Source organism: Lycium ferocissimum, chromosome 11 (assembly GCF_029784015.1).
Source record: "Lycium ferocissimum isolate CSIRO_LF1 chromosome 11, AGI_CSIRO_Lferr_CH_V1, whole genome shotgun sequence".
Taxonomy (NCBI): Eukaryota; Viridiplantae; Streptophyta; class Magnoliopsida; order Solanales; family Solanaceae; genus Lycium; species Lycium ferocissimum.
The window spans coordinates 24,962,788-24,988,920 of NC_081352.1; the positions used below are offsets into that span (position 1 = coordinate 24,962,788).

The 26,133-nt window shown below is 37.8% G+C and overlaps 2 protein-coding genes across 4 annotated transcripts; one reads left to right on the top strand and one right to left on the bottom strand.

Annotated features, from left to right (window-relative positions):
- Positions 1-572: 572 nt before the first annotated feature.
- Positions 573-932, bottom strand: LOC132038158 (uncharacterized). The gene has a single exon (XM_059428877.1). It carries the CDS (start codon positions 930-932, stop codon positions 573-575), a length of 360 nt encoding a protein of 119 aa, XP_059284860.1.
- A 20,007-nt stretch (positions 933-20,939) lies between these two features.
- Positions 20,940-26,127, top strand: LOC132036262 (uncharacterized). 3 transcript variants are annotated; one of them, XM_059426558.1, is made up of 6 exons: positions 20,943-20,987; positions 21,659-21,816; positions 22,500-22,601; positions 23,208-23,322; positions 25,424-25,539; positions 25,656-26,127. In XM_059426558.1, exons 2-6 carry the CDS (start codon positions 21,695-21,697, stop codon positions 25,657-25,659), a joined length of 459 nt encoding a protein of 152 aa, XP_059282541.1. In that variant the 5' UTR covers positions 20,943-20,987; positions 21,659-21,694; the 3' UTR covers positions 25,660-26,127. The 3 variants fall into 3 exon arrangements, with proteins under 3 accessions (XP_059282542.1, XP_059282541.1, XP_059282540.1); XM_059426559.1 differs by lacking the exons at positions 25,424-25,539; positions 25,656-26,127 and adding an exon at positions 23,400-24,228 and having other exon boundaries at positions 20,940-20,987; XM_059426557.1 differs by lacking the exon at positions 20,943-20,987 and having other exon boundaries at positions 25,424-26,127.
- Positions 26,128-26,133: the final 6 nt, after the last annotated feature.

Sequence of the window (26,133 nt, forward strand, 5' to 3'; positions counted from 1 at the left end):
GGAAAAAGAATCAAGCTAAAAATAAAATCTAATGCAAGTGCATGCATCGATTACATGAAGAATGAAATCTTATTATTACGGGTAAAATGAAAAAAATATACCTTTGATTGTTTTCAAATATAAAAGGATGACAATTTATTTTTAATTAGATTAAACAGAAAAAAAAAATGCCTCATAAAATGGAACGGATTTAGTAAATTTTTTTCTTTATTAAACAATAGAATGATTATGAATAAGTGGTAATTTTAGCTTATAATGCCCATCTTCTTATAAGCATCACCTTCTCGTGGCAGAGGATCTATGTAGAGCCAACGGATTCCATTAAATTCCTTTAGCATAAGATAAGGGTAAGGGGGATTTAAAATTTATTTTAAATTATATGTTCAAATCCAATAGTGTGCATTAATTTATTAAATTTCTTTACATAAAGTTCTGACTTCGTCACTGTTGGTGACTAATAAAAAAAAAAAAATTCTTCAAATCATTTTTAAGGATAATATCCTTATTCCTTAACACACCCCTTAAGTTTCAACAATAATTGTGATTCAAGGACATTTCTCAAGTTTCACCAGTTAAGGTATTTCTTCAAGAGGAACCACACGTACCCTACTTTTAGCAGAACATTGCTGCATGATAAGCTCCGATTCCACCGTATTTCCAAGACTTGTAGTCCTTGTGTTAGTTGCAATCCTCATAAGCTCTCTGAAATCTTCATTGCCACTCGATACGGAGGAGCTAACACTGAAAATAGTACTGTTGGGCCAAGAAGACAATTGTGGAGCAGAAGAACAGCCAATTAGACAGCCATACACAACACTTTCAGAGTAATCCGATAGGTTTTTGATGTAAAAGTCCCTGGCCTTGCTAAGAATTCTAATTGGTGCTTTAAGGCATCTCATTGTTCTATTTCCTTTGCCAGCCTTTAACCTCATTTTGCACGTTGAGCACTTAGGTCCCTTTATAACAACACACTAATCAATAATTAAGAATGCTAAATGATGATGATATCCAATGAAAAATTGGAAATATATGTATATTCAAATACCTAAGACATACTGTTAGAGGAACTTGGGAGAGTTAAAATGGAGCAATTGATTGAAAAGACTTTAGTATTGGGAGGAGACAACATCAATTGGTTGACTACTTAAATATTGTTACTAATTTGTTAGAACAGATTTTCATGAAAGATGCATGTTGCATAGAGTATATAGTTTGATGGGGTTACATGATTTTTTTGTTTTTGTTTTTGGGATTCATGATTATATAAAGGGGTATGTAAGTGATTCCTAGATTGGGCTGACATAGATTTTTGGAAGTTCAAAATTTATTTGGGTAATTATAAATATCAAAGCGTTCTTGTAAATTAATTTGACCAAATCAAAAGAATATATGAAAAGAGGATAAAGGGTCAAAATTTTGATGTACAATTCAAAATTGAGTTACTTTATTCTTCATATAGACTCTTAATCTACGTGAGTCTCATTCTTGCCCTTGACTCATACTGCAACTTCAATCTACGTAATTTAAAGTCACAGTAAAAAGTTAATGGGTAAATTTGAACTGTTAGTCTCACAGAATTTGACACGTGTACTCTATGCATTTACGATGGAGCTTCTTTAATAAATCCGAACAATACTACATAATAATCACCTAACACCAAGAGTATGAATAGATTTTAAAAAGTAACGGATCGGAGGACAAAATTGAGTACATGCGGATAGGGGTGGACATGGCATGGTAGATACCGATTACGATACTGAAATCGAAAATTTTCATATTGCGATTTCGGTATTATGGTATAATTAGTATGCATCTAAAAAATTTTGGAATTTGGTACAGTGTTAGGTATTTTAAAGCGAATACCGAAATATCGAATACCATACCGAAGTATGTAGTTACATATACAATTCATATATATTAGTAGTATTATAATACTAACAAATATATAGACTAGTATTATTACAAAACTAATTATTTCGACATTGGAACTTTGACTACTCTATCTTCATTGAAATGTCTTTCTCTGTGTAATTGATTTACGGAGGGGATTTGTTGTACTTTCTTTTGAATATCTTTACATGTGTGAGGTTAGGACGATATAATGGAGACGTTTCTTGAATACCGAAGTCATAATTCCGTAAGATGTGAGTATATGTAAGTCGAAGTCGAACAAACTATGTTTACCGATTTACCATACCGCAAAATACCAAACCATACATATAGTACAACAACAACAAGCCCAGTATAATCCCACCATGTGGGGTCTGGGGAGGGTAGAGTGTACGCAGACCTAACCCCCACCTCGATGTAGGCGGTGTTTCCGAAAGACCCTCGGCTCAAGAGAGGAGAAGAGAGGAAGATAAGAGGAAAACAAGACAAGATAAAAGGTCAGATAGGGCCAAGCATATCGAAAACAATATGATAACACAAATACCAAAAGCGAGAAAGTCATGGTAGACCAGTCCGGGCATAAAGGAGCATTAACTACTATATATAAATAAAATAATCAAAGTACCAACGGCCCAACAACTATAAGCAAGAATCGATGCATAAACCAAAGGTAATAAACAAATGAGCAAAACTCGCAACTACTAAGGTGAAAGGGTAAGCCACCTAGCCTTCTATCCTAATCCGAGTCCTCCACAACCTCCTATCTAAGGTCATGTCCCGGTGAAATAAACCGTGCCATATCCCGTCTAATCACCTCTCCCCAATACTTCTTCGCCTCCCTTTACCTCGCCTCGAAACCATCCATAGCCAACCTCTCACACCTCCGCACTGGGGCAAAGATCTCTCTCGTCTCTCTCCTCTTCACATGCCCAAACCATCTCAGTCTTGCTTCCCGCATCTTGTCCTCCACCGATGCCACTCCCACCTTGTCTCGGATATCTTCATTCCTAATTCTATCTCTCCTAGTGTCCACACATCCTTTGAAGATTCGCATTCTCGCGACTTTCATCTTCTCGAATGTGGCATTTTTGACCGGCCAACACTCCGCTCCGTACAATAAAGCTCTGTCTAACCACCACTTTGTAGAACTTGCCTTTAAGTTTTCGAGGCACTTTCTTATCACACAAAGACTCGAGGCGAGTCTCCATTTCATCCACCCCCGCACCAATACGATGTGAGACATCATCGTCGATATCCCCATCTTCCCGTATAATAGACCCGAGGTACTTGAAACTTCCTTTTTTTGAATGGCCCGGGTACCAAGCCTCACTTCCTCATCCCCTCACGCGGTACGCCACCGAACCTACACTCCAAGTATTCTGTCTCGTCCTACTCAATTTAAATCCTTTAGACTCCAACGTCCGTCTCCCCTCCAGCTCTTATCGTTAACTCCGTCGTTGCGAGTCTCGTCAATCAAGACTATGTCATCCGCGAACAACATACACCAAGGCACCTCACCTTGTATTTGTCGCGTCAATTCATCCATCACCAAGGCGAATAGAAACGGGCTAAGAGCTGATCCCTGATGCAACCCCATCAGAATGTGGGAAGTGCTCCGAGTCTCCTCCTACCGTCCTTACCCTGGTCTTAGCTCCATCATACATGTCCTTTATCGCTCTAATGTACACCACAGGTACACCTTTAGCCTCCAAGCATCTCCATAGGACCTCTCTTGGCACCTTGTCGTAGGCCTTTTCTAGGTCAATGAATACCATGTGCAAGTCCCTCTTCCGCTCCCTATACTGCTCCACCAATCTCCTTACAATATGAATGGCTTCTGTAGTCGAGCGCCCCGGCATGAAACCAAACTGGTTCTCTGAAATAGACACACCTCTCCTCACCCTCATTTCCACCACCCTTTCCCACACTTTCATAGTGTGACTTAGCAGCTTGATACCTCTATAGTTGTTGCAGCTTTGAATGTCTCCCTTGTTCTTGTACACGGGAATCATTGTACTCCATCTCTATTCTTCCGGCATCTTCGCTGACTTGAAAATGACATTAAACAATCTAGTCAGCCACTCCAAGCCTACCCTGCCTGCATTCTTCCAAAATTCTCCAGGAATCTCGTCGGGTCCGGTCGCTCTTCCCCTGCGCATCCTACGAACAGCTCCCTTAACCTCCTCAACCTTTATACTCCTACAATAACCAAAGTCGCGACGCCTATCAGAGTGCTCCAATTCTCCCAACACAATGTCTCTGTCCGCTCCTTCGTTCAAGAGTTCATGAAAGTATGACTGCCATCTCTGTCTAATGCGGTCTTCCTGTACCAACACTTGGCCATCCTCGTCCTTGATGCACTTCACTTGATCCAAGTCGCGTGCCTTCCTCTCTCCTGGCGAGCTTAAATAGCTTCTTATCCCCACCTCTGTCCTCTAGTTCTGCATAAAGGCGTTCAAAGGCTGCCGTTTTAGCTGCCGAAACTGCCAACTTCGCCTCCTTTCTCGCCATCTTATACTTTTCCCTATTCGTCCGCTCTCTTCATCGTCCTTGCTATCTACCAGCTTCATATATGCCTCGCTTCTTTGCTTCTACCTTCCCTTGAACTTCTCCATTCCACCACCAATCCCCTCGGTGTCCACCACGGCGGCCTCGCGAGACCCCCAATACCTCTAGTCGCTTCCCGAATGCACTCGGCCGTCTTATCCCACATACCGCTCGCATCCCCCCTACTATCCCACGCTCCCATAGCCATCAACTTCTCCCCCATCTCTAGGGCACTCGATCGAGTCAAACTCCCCACCTAATCCCTCGGCCGGTCATCCACAACCTTCTTCTTCTTCTTCCTTCTTACCTCCAAATCCATCACCAATAGCTTATGTTGGGTCGTAAGATTCTCACTGCAGATGACCTCGCAGTCCTTACAGAGGCCTTTATCATCTTTTCTAAGAAGCAAGAAGTCTATTTGCGTCGCACCACCGAGCTACGAAAGGTTACCTGTGCTCCTCCTTCTTCGGAAAACACGAGTTGGCTACCACCAATCCAAAAGCTTTTGCGAAATCCAGAGTGAGACTCCTCCACCATTCCCCGTCCCCGAAGCCAAATCCTCCATGCACCTCGTCATAACCCCTCGAAACACCCAATGTGCCCATTGAAATCTCCTCCTATGAATAACTTCTCGCAGGCAAAGATACTTACCACCACTTCGTCCAAGTCCTCCCAAAAGCGCTTTTTACTTCCTCGTCCAAACCCACTCGTGGCGCGTAGCACTAATAATGTTCAAGGTGAACCCTCCAACGACTAACTTAATCGCCATCATCCCGTCGTCGATCCTCCTAACCTCTACCACCTCGATCTCTAAGCTCACTATCTACCAAGATCCCTACCCCATTCCTATACCTCGACTTGCCCGAGAACCAAAGCTTGTACCCGTCCACATCCTTAGCTTTAGTCCTACCCATTTAGTCTCTGGACACAAGCTATATTAATCCTCCTCTTTTAAGAATCTTAACTAACTCTATGGACTTTCCCGATAAAGTCCCAATATTCCAAGACCCTACTCTCGCCCAGAGGCTCCTCAACCCCCTTAGCCCCCCCAACCCTAGTCCCCGATCCCAACTGAGAACATGACCCTAGTCTACCATCCCTCACCAAAGCCAGTAACGCAAATATACGATAGTGAAAGGTTAATCTAAGACAAACGAAAGATTAATACTAGAGCACACGTTAGTAATAGTCTATAAGCAAAGAAATAGGTATTCAATTAGGCAAGTAGGCAAAAATTTACAAGGCAAAATTTATAAGGCTAAGTGACAGGAAATGAGCTATTGGAGGTACCAACTCCAAGTAAGTTAAACCTGTTCACCACCGAGAAATCTCCTTGCCGCCGAAACACCTTCTACCGCCGGAAATACGTTCACCGACCGGAATCATCGTTCACCGACCGGAATCACTGTTCACCGCCGTGCAGTAAATTGCCCGAAAACCTCCACCAAAGTGTCGGGAAGATAGGAGGAAAAAAAAAAATTAATAGTCCATCAAAAACAGATAAGGGACCAGGTTCCTTATCTGTTCCCTCAAGCAAAAAAATAAAAAGTAAATGACACATAATATTTATGTGAAAAACTCTTTGCTCAAGGGATTAAAAACCACGAACTACACCAGTAGGATTTCCAACTTCACTAACTGAGCAACATATTCAGATTACAAGCTTATTGCAACCAAGGAATTAGCCCACTAATCCCTCCCCATGCAATAACTCTATTGCAAGCACTCTCTTGACTAACTCTAACCAAGAACCAAACGATTTAACTAACTCTAGCTGAACCTCAACTCACCATAACTAATTATAGTCAGGTGTTTACACAAAAAGCTTAATAAACCAAATACCTACAAAAGCCCTTCTTAAAAGAAGTGTAGGTTTACAATATTTAGACCAAGAAGACAAAGACTAAACAACCTAGGACTTAAGACATCTTTAGTCTTGGAATTTGGTCCTTGGAGTTATTTAGTCTTGAAAGCTCAGAGAAAACAGTGGCGGCTGCTCTTTTCAACAATGAGAATAATATATTTTGAAGTGCTACTTCAAATAAATGCCAACATGTTGTTTATATAGGGAACCAATGAGAGCATGTGAGGATCATGTGAGTGGCATGTGATATAGATAGAGACGTTGCAATGATCCTGTCTTTTACCCGACATGCGCCTATCGTTCCGTGGCTCGCAAGTCGGAATAAAGGCACATTTACAACAGCATGCCGTACAAGGCCTGGGGACCCGATCAAGACTCGGTCTTGGTGTATATGTCGATCATCAAAACTATGAAATGTCATAATTTATCAATTTCCCCCTTTTTGATGATGACAAACTCATAAGTGATGTTTGTTACGGTTCACTTTTACGCGGGTTAAGCATAAAAGTTACTACGAAGTTGTTGGTGCTCTAATTGAATTTTAGTGTTTTTTAGAGTCACCACCTAATTTATTTATTGAAAACTAGGAAAACCGGGTTTAAAGATTTTTCCAAAATAATAAAAAAAATCTTTTGGACCAAAGTTCGAGGTAAAGGTTTTGGTGATCTCCTAGGGAAGGTTTTATGCACCCTAGTATTAAAGATCCGTAGAATATGGTTGACCTACGAGCCTCAATGTGTGATTAATGTATTTATTTGTTTAAAACTACTTAGTTTTCCTAAAAAAAATGTCATTCATTTCATAACTTCAAGAAAAAATTCAGCAAAAAATCCCCTTATAAAAAGGGGTTTTGGTTTAGAAAATCGCGTAAGTGTTCAACTCACTTTATTGCCGGACTAGGACACACTCGGGATTTCTCCCGAGAGAGTCACTACTATTCTAGTCCTACCAAAATGGGTTTAGTACTTACGGGTTTTATACGTATATATATGAAAATATTGAGTATATCTCTGTTTTGTACTTATATATATATATATATATATATATATATATATATATATATATATATATATATGAAAAAATATAAGTTTATTAAAATTAGTTTCATTTTAATTGTTGAAGCCCATAAGTCAATGGTATTTTTAGATCTAAGTCCATGTCACCGTCATCACCAATCCAACTAATTTTTTTTTTGGGTCCAATTGCGGTCTAAAACAATTTTTATTCTAGTCCAAACTCAATGTGGACTTCCAGGCCCAAAAAAACCATTAGTCCAACTTTTCAGAATTCATCCAAGTCCAAAATTTGTTTTCCATCTCACAAAATTTGCCCAAGGCTTCCATCTACCAAGTTTTTTAAGCCCAGAAATGGTTCCAATGGTATATGAAAATGCCAAGTTTCTTGAAGTCAATTTTTTTTAACTTCATCTTCCGCCAAACAGCTCTGTCATTTTTATCTTTAAAGCCCAAAATTAATTTACTCAATATTTGAAAATCCTTTTACATCGATCCAGTTTTAGATTTAAACAAAAAAGAACTTCATTTTTCCCATATACTTAGTCGTAGTATCATATTCAATTTTAAAACGTTGATCATTAACCAAGTTTGAAAATGGTTTGACGACTTCCTAAAATACTACATGTTTTTCCTAAGTTCTAGCATGCATAGGTATTTCATTATTTATATTCAGTACATATACAACATATTCATAATATATAAATCGAATTTGAAAGATAACAATAAAGAAAATCGAGCTGGTGGGCTTACCAAATCCACCAGCCTCCATTTTTACCCATGGATGGGCCTTCCACATATTTGCTTCCATTATCCTCCCTCGGACTCAATCATTGAAAAGTTTTAATGCAAGAGATGGCCCAAGTAGCCCACGGTTGAATCACATGGAGCAAAAAGAGAGAAAAAAAAGATTAGCATGTGTCTAAGACCTAGGTGTTAAATCAGAATACTTATAATCCCTACTTTAGTAATTTAATTATATTAACAAACAACTATCAAGAAAATAACGCAAAAGAAAAAGAAAAGGGGTAGGCAAGTCTTGGGCTAAATTCAAATAATATAAGCTTAGCCTAGGCAGTTTATTCAAAATTCGCCAACTAGCCCAAATCATAAATCAAAGGAGGAAAGAGAAAAGGCAAACTTGGCCCAAACAAATATATAGTGAAAAGTGGGCCCAATTAAGACACAAAGACTAGACTCATCTATAGAGTAATTCAACATAAAATTGATGTTTTATAAGCTAAATTTTATCTCTCATAGGTGATATACCTATGATATACCTGATATACCAGACTTTTACATATGCAACATATGCAAGGTTTGGATATACTAGGTATACATGGGTATATCCCAGTATACCATGATAAAGAGAACTAATTTATTTTAAAGCAATGACACAGTACAGGAACACAAGATTTCAAGACAGTTTTGAGTTTATTGGAATGCCCCTTCACAAGAAAACAAACACACAAAAGAAACAGGTCCTAAAATCATATAAACTGAAGCTCATGTGATCACATAACAAATACTCAAGGAGATTGAAGTACCACACAAGCAGTTTAGTCCTTTAAAGAACAAACTTTTACCTACTTAATTTTTTTTAAAACCTTGGAGGGTCCTATGAAGTATGGACTTCCATGAGGGAACCCCAACAAAAAGGAAAAAGAACATGACAATGGAGATTTCGAGTATATATAAACTCTAAGTCCTCTATCCTTCTCCTAAGTCCTAGGTAAATCACACTCATATTCACATACTAAGTTCCAGCCTCCTTTTAACTTAACCCTTCAGTACTTATGTTCATATACTCAAACTACACTTGGGTCCAGGTTTTACAATCAGTTCTTGTTTTAACAAATACAACTGAGGCAAGCAAACATGTAGGGTCACAGATAGTGAAGCAAGCCTACAGAGTCACATATAGGGCCTCACAGCACATAAATACAAATTTTTGCCAACAAGTGACTTCAAACATCCTTACAAGACTCAGCATCAATAGAGATTCAACAGGTGCTAAACTAAATTTTAAAATGCCTTTAATTTTTAGATTGTAACCTGAGACTTGTAACATCAAAAACCAACAACACACCAAGTAGTACCAACTTCATAGTTTGAAAACAGAGTTGTTACAGGTAGCATATAAAGGGTCTGATTCTTTCCTTACGTCAAGTAAGTGTTATTTCTAGTTCAATAGTTATAGTTTTAGGTCCAACAAGCACAAAGGTTCCATTTTTATCCTCAATTACACATCTTTAGATCAACACTTAGCTCTAGCACACACCACAAATAAATCATTCTAAAGCATCAAGCACACAGAGGTCACAAGGGACTCCATACTTGGCTTAAACATGTGCAGACATATCGTAGGCAACTAAAAACAAACTTTTAGATTAGTTAAAACTCAGACAGAGAGTTGGGCACCCTAACCCTGGTGTTAAACAAGAAAGCTTAGGTGTATGTAACCATATTGACCAAGTTCAACACCTATTGGTCTAAATTTACAATAGATAATCAACAAGACAACCATTCATAACCAAACTTCAATCACTAGCAATACTAACAAATTTCTAAGTCAGGACTGGATATAATACTCAGCAGATGTCATAACAGTCAACCAACAAACCCAAATTTAGAGAAAACAAGCAGATATTAACCCCATTCTTCTAAACAACACATGGGGACGAACAAAGAACATGACAATGGTCCTTATTAGATCCTATTCTGAGGAGATTCAGACTGAACAAGTGGTGTTTAAATACCTTTGGACATGACTAACTTAACAGGATAAATAACATGAAAACAAAAAGGGTTGAACACTTAACTCAACATGTTTAGTCTCTTTTAAAAAAAGTCATTACCTCCTTTTAACCAAGGTATAGAATTTCATTACACAATAATAGGATCATAAATAGGTTTACATTATGTACTTAAGAAAGTAATAAGCAGGAGTTAAACTAACTGCACACTTAGCAAGCAAGTTTTCAAAAGCTAAAGACCCCTAAATTATATTTACATAATAACTAATCTAATCAGTCTACTTAACAGCATACGAAACAGATTTAGCCAAAACTACTCTAAACCACACATAACTAACACATAGCTTACACATAAACATAAAAAGGGCAAGAAATTAACAAGGGCAAGAGAATTACCTGTCTTATCGGCAGCCTTTGATCGAGATTTGGACTTGGAGACCTTGTTTTCTCCTTAAAACCCCAAATGCACAAACCACAGAACCCACACACAAAAACAAAGCTTTTAAATTTTGAAACTAACTCGAACTTTTAAAGTTTTGAAGCAAATTGCTCAGAAAACTTAAGTATTTCGAGTGTAATAGACTATCTAATAATTTTCAGTGTCCAAGTGTGTCCAATAACCGTAACTTGGGGTCCTTTATATATCAAACTCCCAAAATCCCCAAACCCTATTCGCACCGATGTGGGATAAATCCCAAAGATAGGATTTCCTCCTGACATATCCATGTTGTAGGGTGGAGATGAAATCAAAAATAGGCATCAAAGGTCAGATTTCAACCAACAAATCCCGATCCAAAAAGTTCTTCAAGAACCAATCATAATACGGTATTCAAAATCGAAAACAAACAAGAGTAATTAAAGAAATACAGTCTTTGATAGTTTGAACACAGAAAAGCAAGAAAGAAATATCAAAATAAGCAAGGATAATACCGTGTTTGGTCGCGATGGAGGAGAGAGGAGGCCAAGCAATTAATGCTTGCCTCCAATCGTTCCTTCCATAATGCTCGCTAAAGGCCTTACACTCCTCCCAACAACATCGATTCTTTGCCAAAAATGGCGAGATGACGAGAAGAGAGAGAGGGTGGCCCGCGGCGATTAGGGTTTTGGGTAAGGGGAAGGAAAGATGATATTGGGGTGTGTTTGGCGTGAAAATGAAGAAGGGAGGGGTATACCCTCCTTCTTATTTCTGAGTTGGGCCGGGTCATGCCCTTCATTGGGCTGACTTGGACTGATTTTAAAGGAAAAATAAAAGGGGCAGCCCATTGTAGACACGGTATACATGTATATACACATATATAGATGTATACTCGTGTATACATGCATATACATGGAAGGGTAAAAAACACTTTTAAAAGATAGGAAAAAATTGAAAATGCCTATAGATTAAAATTTCAATTATGACCAAAAATTAACAACACTTAGTTAATTAATTAATTTTAGAGACATAGACAATTGCATAAAAGGACTTTTAATTGTAAACATAGCCTTAATGGCTTTAAACCATGAGATTGGTTATTTTGACAATGGCCGTAATTAATTAACAAATGATTATTTCAATTGCAACCATAGTTAATTATTTCAAAAAATTGCAAACGCAGATTTGATATGCAAATTTAATAATTGAGGGATAAAAATTATTAAATAATTTAAGTAATCAGGTGTTCTTGAATTAAAAGCGTGAAATACTTGCTAATTGCCTATTTAAAAAATGTAAGCAATAAATAATTATCATAAATTATTTTTCTTCTTGGTTAAATTTGGAAAATTATTATAATTGTAGAAACATTTAAATTAATTTCCAAATGATTTATAATATTATAGAAACTAGTTTATCAAACAAGATTGGTAAAATATCAGCTAAATGATTTTATAAAATCATTTTGACTTCTGAAAATACATATTTCATTCTGTTTAATATTCAAGGACTCCGGGTAATTAAAAAAAATTATGTGAGGTCAAAAAGTAGGTGTCAACCCTTCGTGTTCAGGGATGGTCTCGCCATCCCTGAGCAACGAAATTTGACTAACCCTGATTATTGACTAACCCTACTTATATTACCTTTCATTTTCATGCAATTTTCAAAATATATGGCCGGACCCTAGTTTCTGGGTTTCCTACATATCTCAGGTTTCATGAGAATTCAGGCCATCTGTAGTTCGACTCGATTAAGATTTTTAAATGCAAATTAAAGAAAATTCTTGAATTTCTCGGCTATCAAACTGGGAAGTCCGGAGTGATTGGTTGGAGTGTGACTGACTCTCTGGCATTGAGTCCACCTATATATCCCTATTTTTTAGGAATCAAATCATTTGTAGTTCGACTCGATCGGAGGAAAAAGGTATCCCTTATGTGGGAATGCCTTTGTATGTGCCGGTGTGTGTCCGACCGGGAGCAGAATAAAAGCAAACAAATAAGCACGTAAGCAAATAATTGTTCTTGTATGGCTGAGCGGTGAGGAATGATCTTCCAAGTCCTGGTCAGAGAGCTTGACTCTTATGGGTACCTTATCTCGACCGGCTGCGTAAGAAAAATTTCCACGATTGCTCCGCAATCTGTCTGGATTTGATTTGATCAACCTGCTATGTTTGGTGGCTACAAATCTGCTCCTATCTGCTGAGTAACATCGATTTTTGGTGACGAATACTGCGGTCATCTGACTAGATTTACATTGTCTTGTCTTCTTGAGCGAACACTGCGGTCTCTTGACCGGTTTCACATCGCTTCATCTTTTATAAGCGAACACTGCGGTTTCTTGATCGATTTTACATCGCTTTGTCTTTTTGAGCGAATACTATGGTTTCTTGACCGTTTTACATCGCTTTGTCATCTTGCTATATCCGGTAGTTTTTATGCATGACCCTTTTTGGCAATTTGAATAAATGGCCCTCTCAAGATGTTTCTCATCTTATGATTGACCCTCTCGGATGTTTGTATGGAATGACCTCTTTTTCATTTTCATTACTTCCTCTGGCGTGTTCGTATGAATGGCCCTCTTGAAATGTTCGTAGAGAATGGCCCTGTGTGGCATGTTTTCCAATGAATGGCCTATTCTATCCCATGTTTGTATGAATGGCCTTCTTGCTCCGCCCTTCTTTCCAAAATCAACCCTCTCGACGTGTTTGTAGGAATGGCCCTCCCGCTTGCTTATCTTATGAAAGCAACCTCGCGCTCGGCGTCACCTTTTTTGTATGAACGGCCCTCGTGGCATAATTGCCTTAAATGAATGGCCTCTCGGCATGTTTGTAAAAAAATAAAAATAGATATGCAATGGCCCTCATGGAAAATAAGAAGACCCTATTAGCATGTTTGTATGAATGTCCCTCTTGGCAACAGGAAATTAGGTATGCCATGACACTTTTGGCAAATAAGAAGAAGTGATGGCCCTCTCGGCAACAACAAAAAAGATATGCAATGGCCCTTATGGCAAATAAGAAGAAGTGATGGCTCTCTCGGCGATAGGAAAAAATAGATATGCAATGGCCCTCATGACAAATAAGAAAAAGTGATGGCCCTCTCGGCGACAGAAAAAATAGATATGCAATGGCCCTCATGGCAAATAAAAAGAAGTGATGAGAACGACAGATATGGCCCCTTTGGCTAAATCATTTTTCTTTCGTCCATTATGCCAGTTGTGACTCTCTTGGTCAGGTACGCCATGTTGTCGTACTACGACCCCATTGGCCGGTGATTTTGCCATTATGGCCTTTTCTCCTTGGTAGACCCTTATGGCCGTGTGTGTTTGCCCTGACATTCACCTCTTTATAGACCTCGTGGCTGGGTATTTGTTTTTGTGGCATTCAAATCTTTCGTAGCCCTTATGGCATTTCGATCTTTCACAGCCCTTGTGGTTAGATATTTAGCCCTTATGGCATTCCGATCTTTCATAGACCTTGTGGCTTAGATATTTAGCCCTTATGGCTTTAACCCTCTATAGACCTCGCATTTGTAGCCCTCGTGGCTAGATATTTTTCTGAAAGCCTGATCTCAGCAACTGTCTTGACCTTCTTTGGCGAATCGTTTCCTGCACATGAAGCAAAGTTAGAAAAAGGATTGTCTTCTGACGTCCATAGATTAGTTTTTCCCTATTTAAAGTTGATTCGTGTCGCCGGCGCTATCGCATCTTTGACTTTCTGGACTCGAAGGTATTAAAAAGGTGAATTTGTTTTCATTATGCAGAAAATCATTTTGTAAAGTTACCATAAATAAATGCATTTTTTTTAAAGCGGTAAGGTTAATTGCCATGACATGTTCCTTGAATGAGGGATATCCCTTCTTTCATGACCGGGGTTTTTTGCTTCTTTGCGCGGAATCTTGGATACCTTTTCTCAAAATTTTCCCCAGTTTGAATCCTGATTGACGAACTCTCGTGCCGAATTTTTCGAGTTGCGGGAAATTTTGAGGTCTCCTAAAAAATTTTGCCCCAGTTTACAGCATTGAATAAATGAGAAATTTTGAGATCTTCTCAAAAAAATTTCCCTAGTTTAAAACTCTTGGTTGGCTAACTCTTTGTAGTATATTGACGGTGCAAACTTCTGAGATCTTCTCAAGAATTCCGCCTTAGCTGGGCGTGCGGCAATCCTTGCGTCCTTTGTGAAGTCCTATCTCTGAGGCTTCCTAGGGGTTTTTTGAGTTTTTCTTTTGGTGCGAACGAGTTCAAAGAGCGCATACGTATCCTGTCGCAGCAGGAATTCAGGTCGAACGTAATTCAATATAAAAGTAAAAGAGTTTTTGGTTTTTATTAATAGTGCGACCGGGTCCCAGATGGGCTACCTACGTATCCCACTGTGGGGAAGTCAGGTCATTGTGTAGTTCATATTATAAAAGTTCTTTTGTTTTTCCTTTCTATTACAAACAATTACAAGCAAAAGGAAATAGCTAATACAAGCAAATAGAATAATGATTACAAACAAAGAGTACTATTATAAACTGAGAAACCTCATCTTCATGCATAGTAGTGCTTGATTGCATCTGAGTTGATTGGCTTCAACCACTCTTATCCATCCATTTAACCAGTACTACCACCCCTGCGGAGAGTACTTTGCGGACCATATAAGGACCTTGCCAGATGGGAGTGAATTTCCCTTTATATTCATCTTGGTGTGGGAAAATTCTCTTGAGCCCCATCTGCCCAATTTGGAAAAGTTTAGTCCTGACTCGCTTGTTGAAGGCTCTAGCCATCCTTTGTCGGTATAGTTGACCATGGCATACATCAACCATCCTTTTCTTGTTGATTAAAGCCAATTGCTCATATCGAGCTCAGACCCACTCAGCATTGTCCAATTCTGCTTCTTGAATGATTCTCTAAGAAGGTATCTCAATGTCGGCAGGTATGATGACTACTTCAGTACCGTAGCCTAAAAAATATGGAGATGCTCTTGTTGAACTTCTGGCCGTAGTATGGTATCCCAGTAAAGCATAAGGCAACTGCTCGTGCCAACCTTTATAATTATCAGTCATTTTCCTTAATATCCTCATGATATTCTTGTTGGCTGCTTCTACGGCTCTGTTCATTTGTGGCCGGTAGGTTGTCGAATTTCTGTGAGTGATCTTGAATTGCTCACAGATATCCTTCATGATATGGCTATTCAGATTTGCTCCATTATCTGTTATGATGGATTCGTGTACACCGAACCGGCATTTGATGTTGTTTCGCACGAAGTCAGCTACCACTTTCTTTGTTACCGACTTGTGTGATGTTGCTTCCACCCATTTGGTGAAATAGTCAAATGTCAACTAAAATGAATCGGTGGCCATTTGAAGCTGCTGGTTCAATGGGTCCAATAACATCCATGCCCCAAGCAACGAAAGGCCACGGTGAGCTCATAGCATTAAGCTCACTCGGAGGAACCTTGATTAGATCACCGTGGATTTGGCATTGATGGCACCTTTGCACATATTTGCAGCAATCACTTTCCATGGTCATCTAATAGTATCCAGCTCGTAGAATCTTCTTTGCTAATACAAATCCGTTCATATAGGGTCCACATGTCCCAGCATGTACTTCTTCTAGAAGTTTGGTGGCTTCCCCGACACCCACTATACATCGGTGCAATCCCAATCCGTGTCCGTTTGTACAATTTGTACAACACTTTTTTGTTTAGGAAGAAACCATTTTCCATTCTTCTGATGGTCTTCTTTTGTCCACTTGTGATGCCTTCGGGATATACCTATCTTTCCAAATACATTTGATGTCATTGTACCATGGCTTGCCATCTGGCTCAGCCTCTACGTTGGCAACAGTGGGCGTGCTCTTCTTTCAAGCTTATCCTTAGCGGGCCGATGTGACTGCTTTAGGATGTTGGATCATTGATGCTGTTGTGGCCAATGCATCGGCAAATTCATTATGTGCCCTTGGTGTAAGTCAAAATTCGATCATTCTGAATTTCTTGCACAATCTTTGTGCCAAGTTTACATATGGCAAGATCTTTTCATTCTTGGTGGCCCATTCGCCTTGCACTTGATGAATCAGTAGGTCGGAATCTCTAATGACCAATAATTCATCGATGTTCATATCCAGTGCCATTCGGAGACCTAGAATGCAGGCCTCGTATTCAGCCATATTGTTGGTACAACAAAATTTGAGCTTTGCGGCCATGGGGTAGTGTTGCCCATTTTCTGATATCAGAACCGCTCCGATTCTGGAACCTTTGTAATTCACCACTCCGTCGAAGGATAGTCTCCAGCCAGTGTAAGATTCTGTTACTTCTTCTTCTATGGTCAACACCCCTTCGTCTGGGAAATGGGTGCGAAGTGGTCTGATCTCTTCACCTACCGAGCTTACAGCTAGTAAGTCAGCCAAAGCCTGTCCTTTAACGACCTTCTGAGATATATACACAATGTCAAATTCACTTAACAACATCTGCCATTTGGCCAACTTCCCGATGGGCATGGGCTGGCGGAATATGTACCTCAACGGATCCATCTTGGATATAAGGTGCGTGGTTAAATCCATTAAGGCAAACTGGCATCTTCATAAATTCTTATGATCTAATCCTTATCCTAATTATGTCAAACAGAAAACTTTTTTTACCTTGTTTAAGAGCCTCTTTAGATATGTTTATCACCACATCAGTACCAGGATTTCTATCCCTCAATTCTTGAGCATAAGCCTCCGTCCTATTGAAATCATCAATATAGCTACCCTCCAATTTCTCTAAAACATGCCTCTTAACCCTATTCATCTTTGAAGCACTAATATTAAGTTTAAATTGATCATACAAATCCTGCCTCATGTCTTTCACCTTGTACTTAGGATTATTCTGCACTTTGTTCTTGAAGTAGTGTGCTAAAGCTTGTTGAGTAGCTCTTCTATTTTTAAATGTTGGCTAACAATTATGTTTTAATTCCAAAGTCTTAATCTTAAATCCTTGATCTTTGTTATCTACAGAAATCAAACACACAAAAGGGCAGCCAACATCACACTTATATCTAAGTCTAGTACTGTCACTATGATCAACCCCAAGTCCTTTCTTATTAGAAACTGCGTAATAGCCCACAACTCTTTTAGCGTCATCAAGATCCTTAAAGCTCATACCCTTTTCTAACACTAAAAAATTGTCTAGTTTCTCATTCACACCCTGTTCTTTTCCTTTCTAAAAAGTTTCAATCCTTCACTGTCACAGTCATTAGGAACTGGTTCATTATCATCCTCCTCTTCCAAACCTGACTCACAACTAGTTCCTACATCTGATGATACAAAGCACGGTTCTTTATGATGAATGATGTTGGGAGCTAAAACAGTATCTTCACTCTCATCTACAACAAAGAATTGAAGCACACTAAACTCACTAGACAATGAAGATTGTAGTGTTCTAATTCCTGAATCACCCTTAACCAAATAATATCTACCTGAGGGACCCGTGACTAGCAGCTGCTTAACCACCTTAAAACCAAACCTTTCTGTGTATTCAATACATATGTCTATATAAGACAGCAAATCTGCATCATAACCCTCCGACACATGATTATGTTTTTTTATGTAAACAACCTGTGGTGTCAATACCCACTTGCCCCCATAATTAAAGACAACATCCAGCTTCTCAACCATTCTTCAAGAAAGTCACATGGCAAACATAAAAAAAAAAAAAAAAAAAAAAAAGGGAAAGGGACCCATTAGAAAGCAATAAACACACAAAAAGAAGGAAATCTGCCAATATTAAATGATAATTTGAAAACAAGGACAAAGGGATAGGGACCACATGCCTAAACAATTCAGCATACATAGACAAAAATATGGAATAAAGTCTCAAAACAAACAAAAAGGGACCCCCCGTCCGAATGCAAAACCCTACACCTAACAATCATAAATACACCTAATTGAGACATAACTACACAATACACAACACACAAACAGATAAAAGCATGAAATAGGAGGGAAAACACATATAGTAAAGGCTGTAACCAACAAAAACCCCAACTTCAAACAACACTATAAAAATCCTAACTTGAGACAATATAGTAAGCTTGAGTAACACAAAACAAAAAGGCTAAAACAAGCATATAAAACATGAAAGAAAAACAAAAACGTAAATATACATCGAATAACACACACCTTAGCCAACAATAAAAAAACCCTAAATCCTAACTGAAATTGAAGAAGAGGAAGCAAGTTCTTACTTGAACAGAGTACAAATCTTCACTGACGGCAGAGATTCACCGATAAGGGAATTTTGCCGGAAAAATCGCCACTGAGAAAAGATTCGTGGGTATTTTTGATATGGTTTGTTATGAAATAGGTCCGTCTGTTGTTTTGATACGGTGAAGTGGGATTTAATTGGGGCGGGTCAGGTGTTTTTTGATGGATCGGGTTAAATGGGGGGTGAATTAATTAATTTAAGTTAATTATATTGATAACCAATGAGAGACTGCCACATGTTTATGAGATATCACCATTATCATTCACTATCACTATTAACTATCAATGTCATCCACTACAATTATTAGTCACCACCGCCATCAACATGATCACTATTGCCAACCTCCATCACAACTAACTACTACCGAGAACAACCACTACCCGCCAACACCATATTCAATTTGCACTCACAAACACTGCACGCCAATCACCACCACTAATAATCATATAATTCTTTTTAAAAAAAATATTTTGTTGATATAATATTAGATTCATTTAATATTTTATTTGAATTTTATATTTATTTGTTTTAAAATTAATACAAATTTTATATATTCAATGAAAAAACTAGTGATCTTAATTATTTTATATTTAGATTTTATATAACATCTTAATATTCAAATGTGTATTTAAAATCAAACGTCTTACAATAATAATAGTAATAAAATTTTACTAAAAACAAATGAGGCGTACGCTTGGCCTCGGTTCTCTTTGTGATTAAGAAAAGCGTAGGGGCTATTTTCATTTTTTTAAATTAAACATGCTCCTCGGATCTTCTAGTGAAAACTAGCAAACTATGCCCGTGCGATGCACGGGCCCAACATGATTGATTTGGTTACTCACTTTAGTTAGTCTTTATGGTTTATATATTTTGTAAAGGATACCGTGATTCTCCTTAGTGAGTCTCCATATGTTAGTCCCTATCGAGGCTCAGGCAATTCTCAACTTCACTTTGCTTTATTTCGTTACATTCGATTTATTTGCATACTATATTGATTTACTGGTCATTTTGATCTACGTGTCCTTGACCACAACACAAATACAACTTAACCGTTTTTCCGGTAAAAAAAAAATCTTTAGCGAAATTCTCGATTCCACTACTAAGTGGATCTGCCATTTGTATCATTGGGTACCTTAAGATGCCAAGACTCCTGTTAAATATTTGTACCAAATTTGCCTAGAAATTAAGCAAGCAAGAATATTGAGTGACATAAAGAGGCAAATGGGCTCCCCCTTTAGCACTTAATTACTGGGTGAATTGTGTCTGAGAATATTCTATAATTAACTTTAAATAAGGTTTATATACAACTATTTCAATATTGTAAAATAATGTTAACACATTATCTGTCCTAGGTCCTATTGATGCCAGAAAATTAAGTAAAAATTGTTGTATCTCACTAAGTATTACTTTATGTTCTGAAGACGATGTAATGTTTTTTTTGTTTTGTTTTGTTTTTGACACCATTAATTAATTTGACCTATAATAACAAGTTATTCGTATCAAACCTGCTATATATGATAACTCAAAAAATTTAATAAATAATCTGCAATAACCGATTGAATTGAATGGTAATCGATTTTTTTTTTTTTTTTTTACACTATCAGTTGCTTATAACTTAAAAGCATTATACTTATATATACTCTTATTCTAGAACATGATCTAAAATGACTTACTACAAAACACCTGTAAAAAGTTGAAAAATTCTGCCCCGTGCATCGACGGGTCCTAACATGATTAATTTGGTTACTCACTTTAGTTAGTCTTTATGAATTATATATTTTGTAAAGGATACCGCGATTCTCCTTAGTGAGTCTCCATATTTTGTTTCTTTTCCTCACTTTAGTTAGTCTTATTTTGGTTATGTCAACCTATTTTATATTTAGTAAGTTGATTCGCCCCTCTTGGACACTTATATATATTAGAAATTTTTTGTAATGTGACAAAGTAATATGGGACGGAGAGAGTACTTCATTTATTAATAAAAGTCAAAAGTGAACAAATAAAAGTGCACGGAGGAAATAAATGTTTCGGAGAATTAAAATTGAAGTGCATACGTGTATCTATGAGAAGATAATAAATATTCAGTATTACGACATATGTCCTCGCAGGACAAAAAAGTAATTAGTTAAAATGTATAATTTATATAGCTTTTGGTACAAGTATTTGTTGCTGTGTTAGTCTCTCTTGGACACTTATATATAATAGAAAAGAAATACAGAATAACAAAAAGCCAGTTGCATAACTCGCCTGTAGATATTCCAGCTCCATATCAATACTTGTAGTGCAAGCAGGGGAATCGAATCAACCCGAAGACTTTCATTTCTTTCTCATCATCTTCAACCAGCTGAAAGGCTTTCCTCATCATCATCCTATGTAAGATAAAAGAACCTAACTCTTGGGCCTGTGCAGACTCTTGGTGAGGCTGTTCCAAGTGTGTAGTGCTAGTTCAATCGCTCTGAGGAAGTACTATAACTTGAAGACTTTTTGAATATTGAATCTAACTACTACCATTGGTCCCTCATTCTAGTTGGTAGGCGTGCGAGTAAGAGGGTAGTAGGCGAAATTATATGAATTGAATGGGACTTCAGCTTCGACAATCGTATCCTCCCTCCAACGGCTTCTTGCCGGTGTGAACAAGCATTAGACTCACTTCAAGTATATAGAGCGATTCGTTTCACTTTCACTTAGAAAGCAGGATCCAATCTCAGAAATGGGTTTTCACTTGACGGGATCACTCTAAAGAAAGGAAGTCGTTGTGGCTGTGTCATTTGAACACTTGAAACAAAAAGAATTTGGAGATCAAACTTAAGAGTAAGAAAAATCTCTCGTCTTAGACTTAGATAGCAGGTGCAAGTTTAAAGACCAGCAGCTAGGGGAAGACTTTTGTAGAGAAGTTTCCCCGCCTACCTACCGTTTAGGTGGCACCAGTGAGATCCAGCTAAGGTAAGGAAGTGTCACACAATTATAATTATCAAAATAAAAATAGGCATGTGGGTGCAGCTGCTAGGTGGTCTTGTGGTTTACAAAGTGGTTAAGGGCTTCTTTTACGACGACCACGTTGAGGACGACCGAATCTCTGATTTCAATGCCCTCTTTTCCGTAGCACGAAGGTAGTTACTGCTTCTGTTCCCGTCCCACCTTCTTGCTATTAGTTACTCCCTCCGTCCACACCTATTGACTTCACACACATTTTAAGGAGTGATAATTTTACTATATCACGTCTAATTATTACTAATAGCCTGTTTGGCTAAGCTTTTGGAGGACAAAAGCGTTTATTTTAATCAAGGTATTTGGCCCAGTTTTTGGGACAAAATACGTGTTTCGTGGGAGCAGTGTGTCGTTTTTCGTGTTTAAAAAGTAGCTTTTTCCCCAAAAATACTTTGTTGAAAAGCACTTTGAGAAATTACATTTAGAAGCACTTTTAAAAAGTTTGGCAAAACATTAATTGCTGCTCAAAAGTGTCTTTTAAATTAATTGATCAAACACATACTGCTTCTCACCAAAAGTACTTTTTGAAAAAACACTTTTCAAAATAAGCCGATTTTAGAAGTTTGGCCAAACAAGCTACAAGTTAAACATAATTTAAAAGTTGTGCAGTCACTAACAATCATTGAAGTTTCCAACCCAATAATTAATAATAAGGATAAAACAGGTATGAAATGGTAAATTAACCTTTGATTTTCGAAACTGGATAAGAAAAAATGAATATGTATTTTTAGCATTCAAGACAAGTAAAAATAGACAGAGGGAGTATTACACAAGTATGATTTCTGATAATCCTCATTTTGACTAGACTTGAGAAGCTTTATGGTGGTAAGGCTTATGTTGGGCTTCAAATTCCTGATGCTGACACTGCTACTCGACAAACTATTGATATACTTCTCATCACACAATGGTGAGTATATTTAAATGCTCATTATTCATAGTATATGATGCTTACTGATATAATAGACCTTGGCGTAACTGGTAAAGTTGCCTTCATGTGACCAGGAGGTCACGGGACAGCCTCTTGCAGTTAAATATGTGGTAAGCACAAGTTACAATAGATTTGGAGCTTAGTGCACCGGGCTGCCCTTTTTATGCTTCTTAGCGATATACATTATTGCAACATATTTTAACTTAATGTAGTTCCTTGGTTGTTGCTATAATCTTAATGCTTTGCGTTTTGACTATGATTTGAACACTTTTAAAGTTGATTTTTCTTTTCTGATTTTGTAATTTTTTTCTTACTTTTATTGTGTCTGTTCAAGTTTGTTTAATAGAGAAAAGAAGGTACCACAAGGATAGTTCTCTCTGTTATTCGAGAGGTCTACTTCTCTTAATTAACCTGAAGAAAACCTGAATCACTGTTTTTTTCATTTACCCCTCTCTAGGAGCTGCCATCTTTTTGGTTCCTTGGTGGCTCGAACCCACAACCTTGGGGTTGGAGGTGAAGGATACTTACCTTCTGAGCAACCCCCTCTTGTCAACCTGAATCACGAATTTGCTTTTGGTTCTGCAGGGAAGCAGTGGTGATCTGTGTAAAGAATATCTCGGGATTTGTTGCCATCGATAAGGATGGGAACTGGGTTTGCGCTGGAGGCCATAAACACAAGACCCAACATCTCTCCGATCCTGTAAACTGAAAATCTTTGTTTTGTTATTTGTTTTATGTTACGGAGTCAAACTAGTTGATGTATGTATGCTTTGGTAGATTGACCGAAATCCTTGCCCTTGCACTTGCTACTCATGCAGCCTGTAGATTTCTAGAGTTAAATTGCTAAATGTCAGTACAAAAGTAAATCTATTTAGTTACTTGTACACGCTATTGTTGCCTCCTTTTTTGTCAATACTTTGTGAATGATCTTAGGCAGAGATATCTATGGTGGCTAATGAGGAATTTTGATCTATTATGAGAAAGTCATTTACTTGTGTTTCAACTTTGGTTTTCCTTGAAGAACTTCATACCAACGACGTATCTTAAAAAAATTGACCAATTATCATAAACCTGACTATGGATCTTATCCCCAACTTCTCTTTTTCTAATGTTTCATAGTCACTTGTAAATGTTGTCAACTTTAGTTATGTCTAAGTTTTATATGTTAGCTGATCTATTTAGCAGTTTTTTTGTGGTCTAAATGTTGTCACTTGTAAATTGTCGTTCATTTTTCACTAGTGCATGCTGCTTATTCTTGCCAGATCCAGAAGTTTTTGAAAGGAATGTGTTTATTTTCTCCTTGTCAAAATGTGTGTCGACTACTTAAAGCTTTTAACCTGCAGTGGTGTAGGAGTAGGTTGTATGTGGATGTTGCTAGGATGTTGATTAGTGAAAGCTTCGTTTGTCTGGGAAACAAGATTAGTTATGCTGCAAAGTAAAGCTTCAGCAAACTTTCAGTTTTAGGAAATAAAAATGAGTCAGCACCCTTTTTTTACCCAACCCGTTTTTTACCCGTATTAAATATGGGAGGGTTGTAAACCCACCCGTTTTATTCAACCCATTTTCAACCTGCCCAAATCCGACCCAACCCGCCCATTTGTTACCACTAATCATGATTGTCCCTAGAAGAAATGCTATCTTTGTTGCAGCTTATGCACAACTACTTTAACAGAGAGCATTGGCTAGATACATCCCATGATTTTCTACATGTAGAATTTCTAATCAACCACTCTCTGAAAAGATAGCGTTCTCTGTCCAAGTTTATGAAAGAGAATTCTTTCACAGTAATAAAACGCCCAACCAAGTATATCCCCTCTTGTGAAACAATTCTGCTGCTAAGGATATCTTAGTGAACCCAACTGTAGAGTAGTGTTTTTGATTCTAGGATTGGATGTTTACAATATCAATTATTTTTAACTATCTAATGCTGGAACTGGTATGGAATAATTTCTGAAAGCCAATTTGTGAAATCTGAACAATCTCCCTACATTTTTTAATCAAATTACCTCCTATAATCAATCAGCTAAAGAAATGCAGGTAGCTTTCTAGAATCCAGAATTGTGCTTACGATGGTGATACTTGCAGAGAGAGAGAGAGAGAGAGAACAATCAGCGAGAGTGCTAGATTGGTCCTATTGATTATATTAACTTGCTATAAGAGTTTTCCATAGTATTTTCTTCTGAAGAACCAAATAGGAGTACCCATGTGATGCCTTGTTTGATGAATGAGCTTGAACAGTCGGGCAAAGAAAGGGTCTTTGCGGAAGCAGCTTTGTGGGCATTGCTGTTCATATCATGAAGCATATTCCCAAAGGCTCTGTCCATGTGAGGATATGCAACAGGGAGATTTGTAGTTGTCATTTGCTGCTGGTTGTTTGATTATTTGGAGAGTAAGCTCATTGGTCATGCAACGATAATTATGAGTCCACGTGCTTACAAAGTTTTGAGATTCTATTATGTTCTGCATTAAAATGCCTTCTAGGATATTTGGTGAGGATAAAATTTAATTCAGATACCCTCTTTTGCTTTCTTTGCTTCTTTCTTGCATGGTCGGTGAGGATTCATATTTGCGGTCACTTGCTTCGGATTGAGGCGTAGTTGTTCTTCCCTCTTTTGCATTCTTGCATCATTTCTGTGCTGTGTATGCTCTGATCAATAATATCTTCTTGTTGAGTAGCTTATTAAGTACATATGGTTCCTTGACCTTGGGAAAGGGCAGCATATGGGGTTTTTGTTTCTTCTATCTATCTCAATCTTTTTACATGTCTTCTTCTCTTGGTATTATAGATTTCTGTATTTCAGGTAGCAGATGCAAAAGGGTTAGTTCCCATTCTTGAATCTTACCTCGAAAAAAGGGGGGTTGTTCTTCCAGAAGGATATTTGTCTGCCAAAGTTATATGTCCAAACCCCAATTTCAGGCAAGCATCTGATTCTTTGGTGGTTACATATCACAGTAAATGTTGAAAATAAGATAGTATTTGCGTTGCACAATATTCTCTCGAGTTACTTCTTCTAGACTTTGGTTGGTCAACAGATAACACATGAACCGTGGTGCTGGCTCAATGATTGTACACTTCTCCAATAAGTACCTTTGAGAAGCATTATTACGAAGGGAAGACTTTGTTTTTAATCTGACAATATAGATAAGCATAATTGTCTTCAGCAGCAGTTATTTCAGAGCTTGCTGTTTTGTTCTTCTTCGTAGTTTTAACTCCTAAAGTCATTGCTGGAACTGAATGTAGCTTACCCAGAGCTCGGTTAATTGGGTTGTTCATTAATGCTTAAGGCATAAAATAGCCATGCAAACTACATAGACACAATGGGTTTTGAGTTACTTTTGGTCGATTAAGTTGATTAAAGTATCTAGAAGTGCAGAGGGTGATATCCCATCAGGTTTCTGTAATTCTGTCATAGACCATTGTTGTCGATGTGTCACTTTTTTGTCTTGTGATTATTGTTCTTGCCTTTTGTGGATTGGTCTAAAGCTTGCTTCTGCTTTTGCAGGACCATTC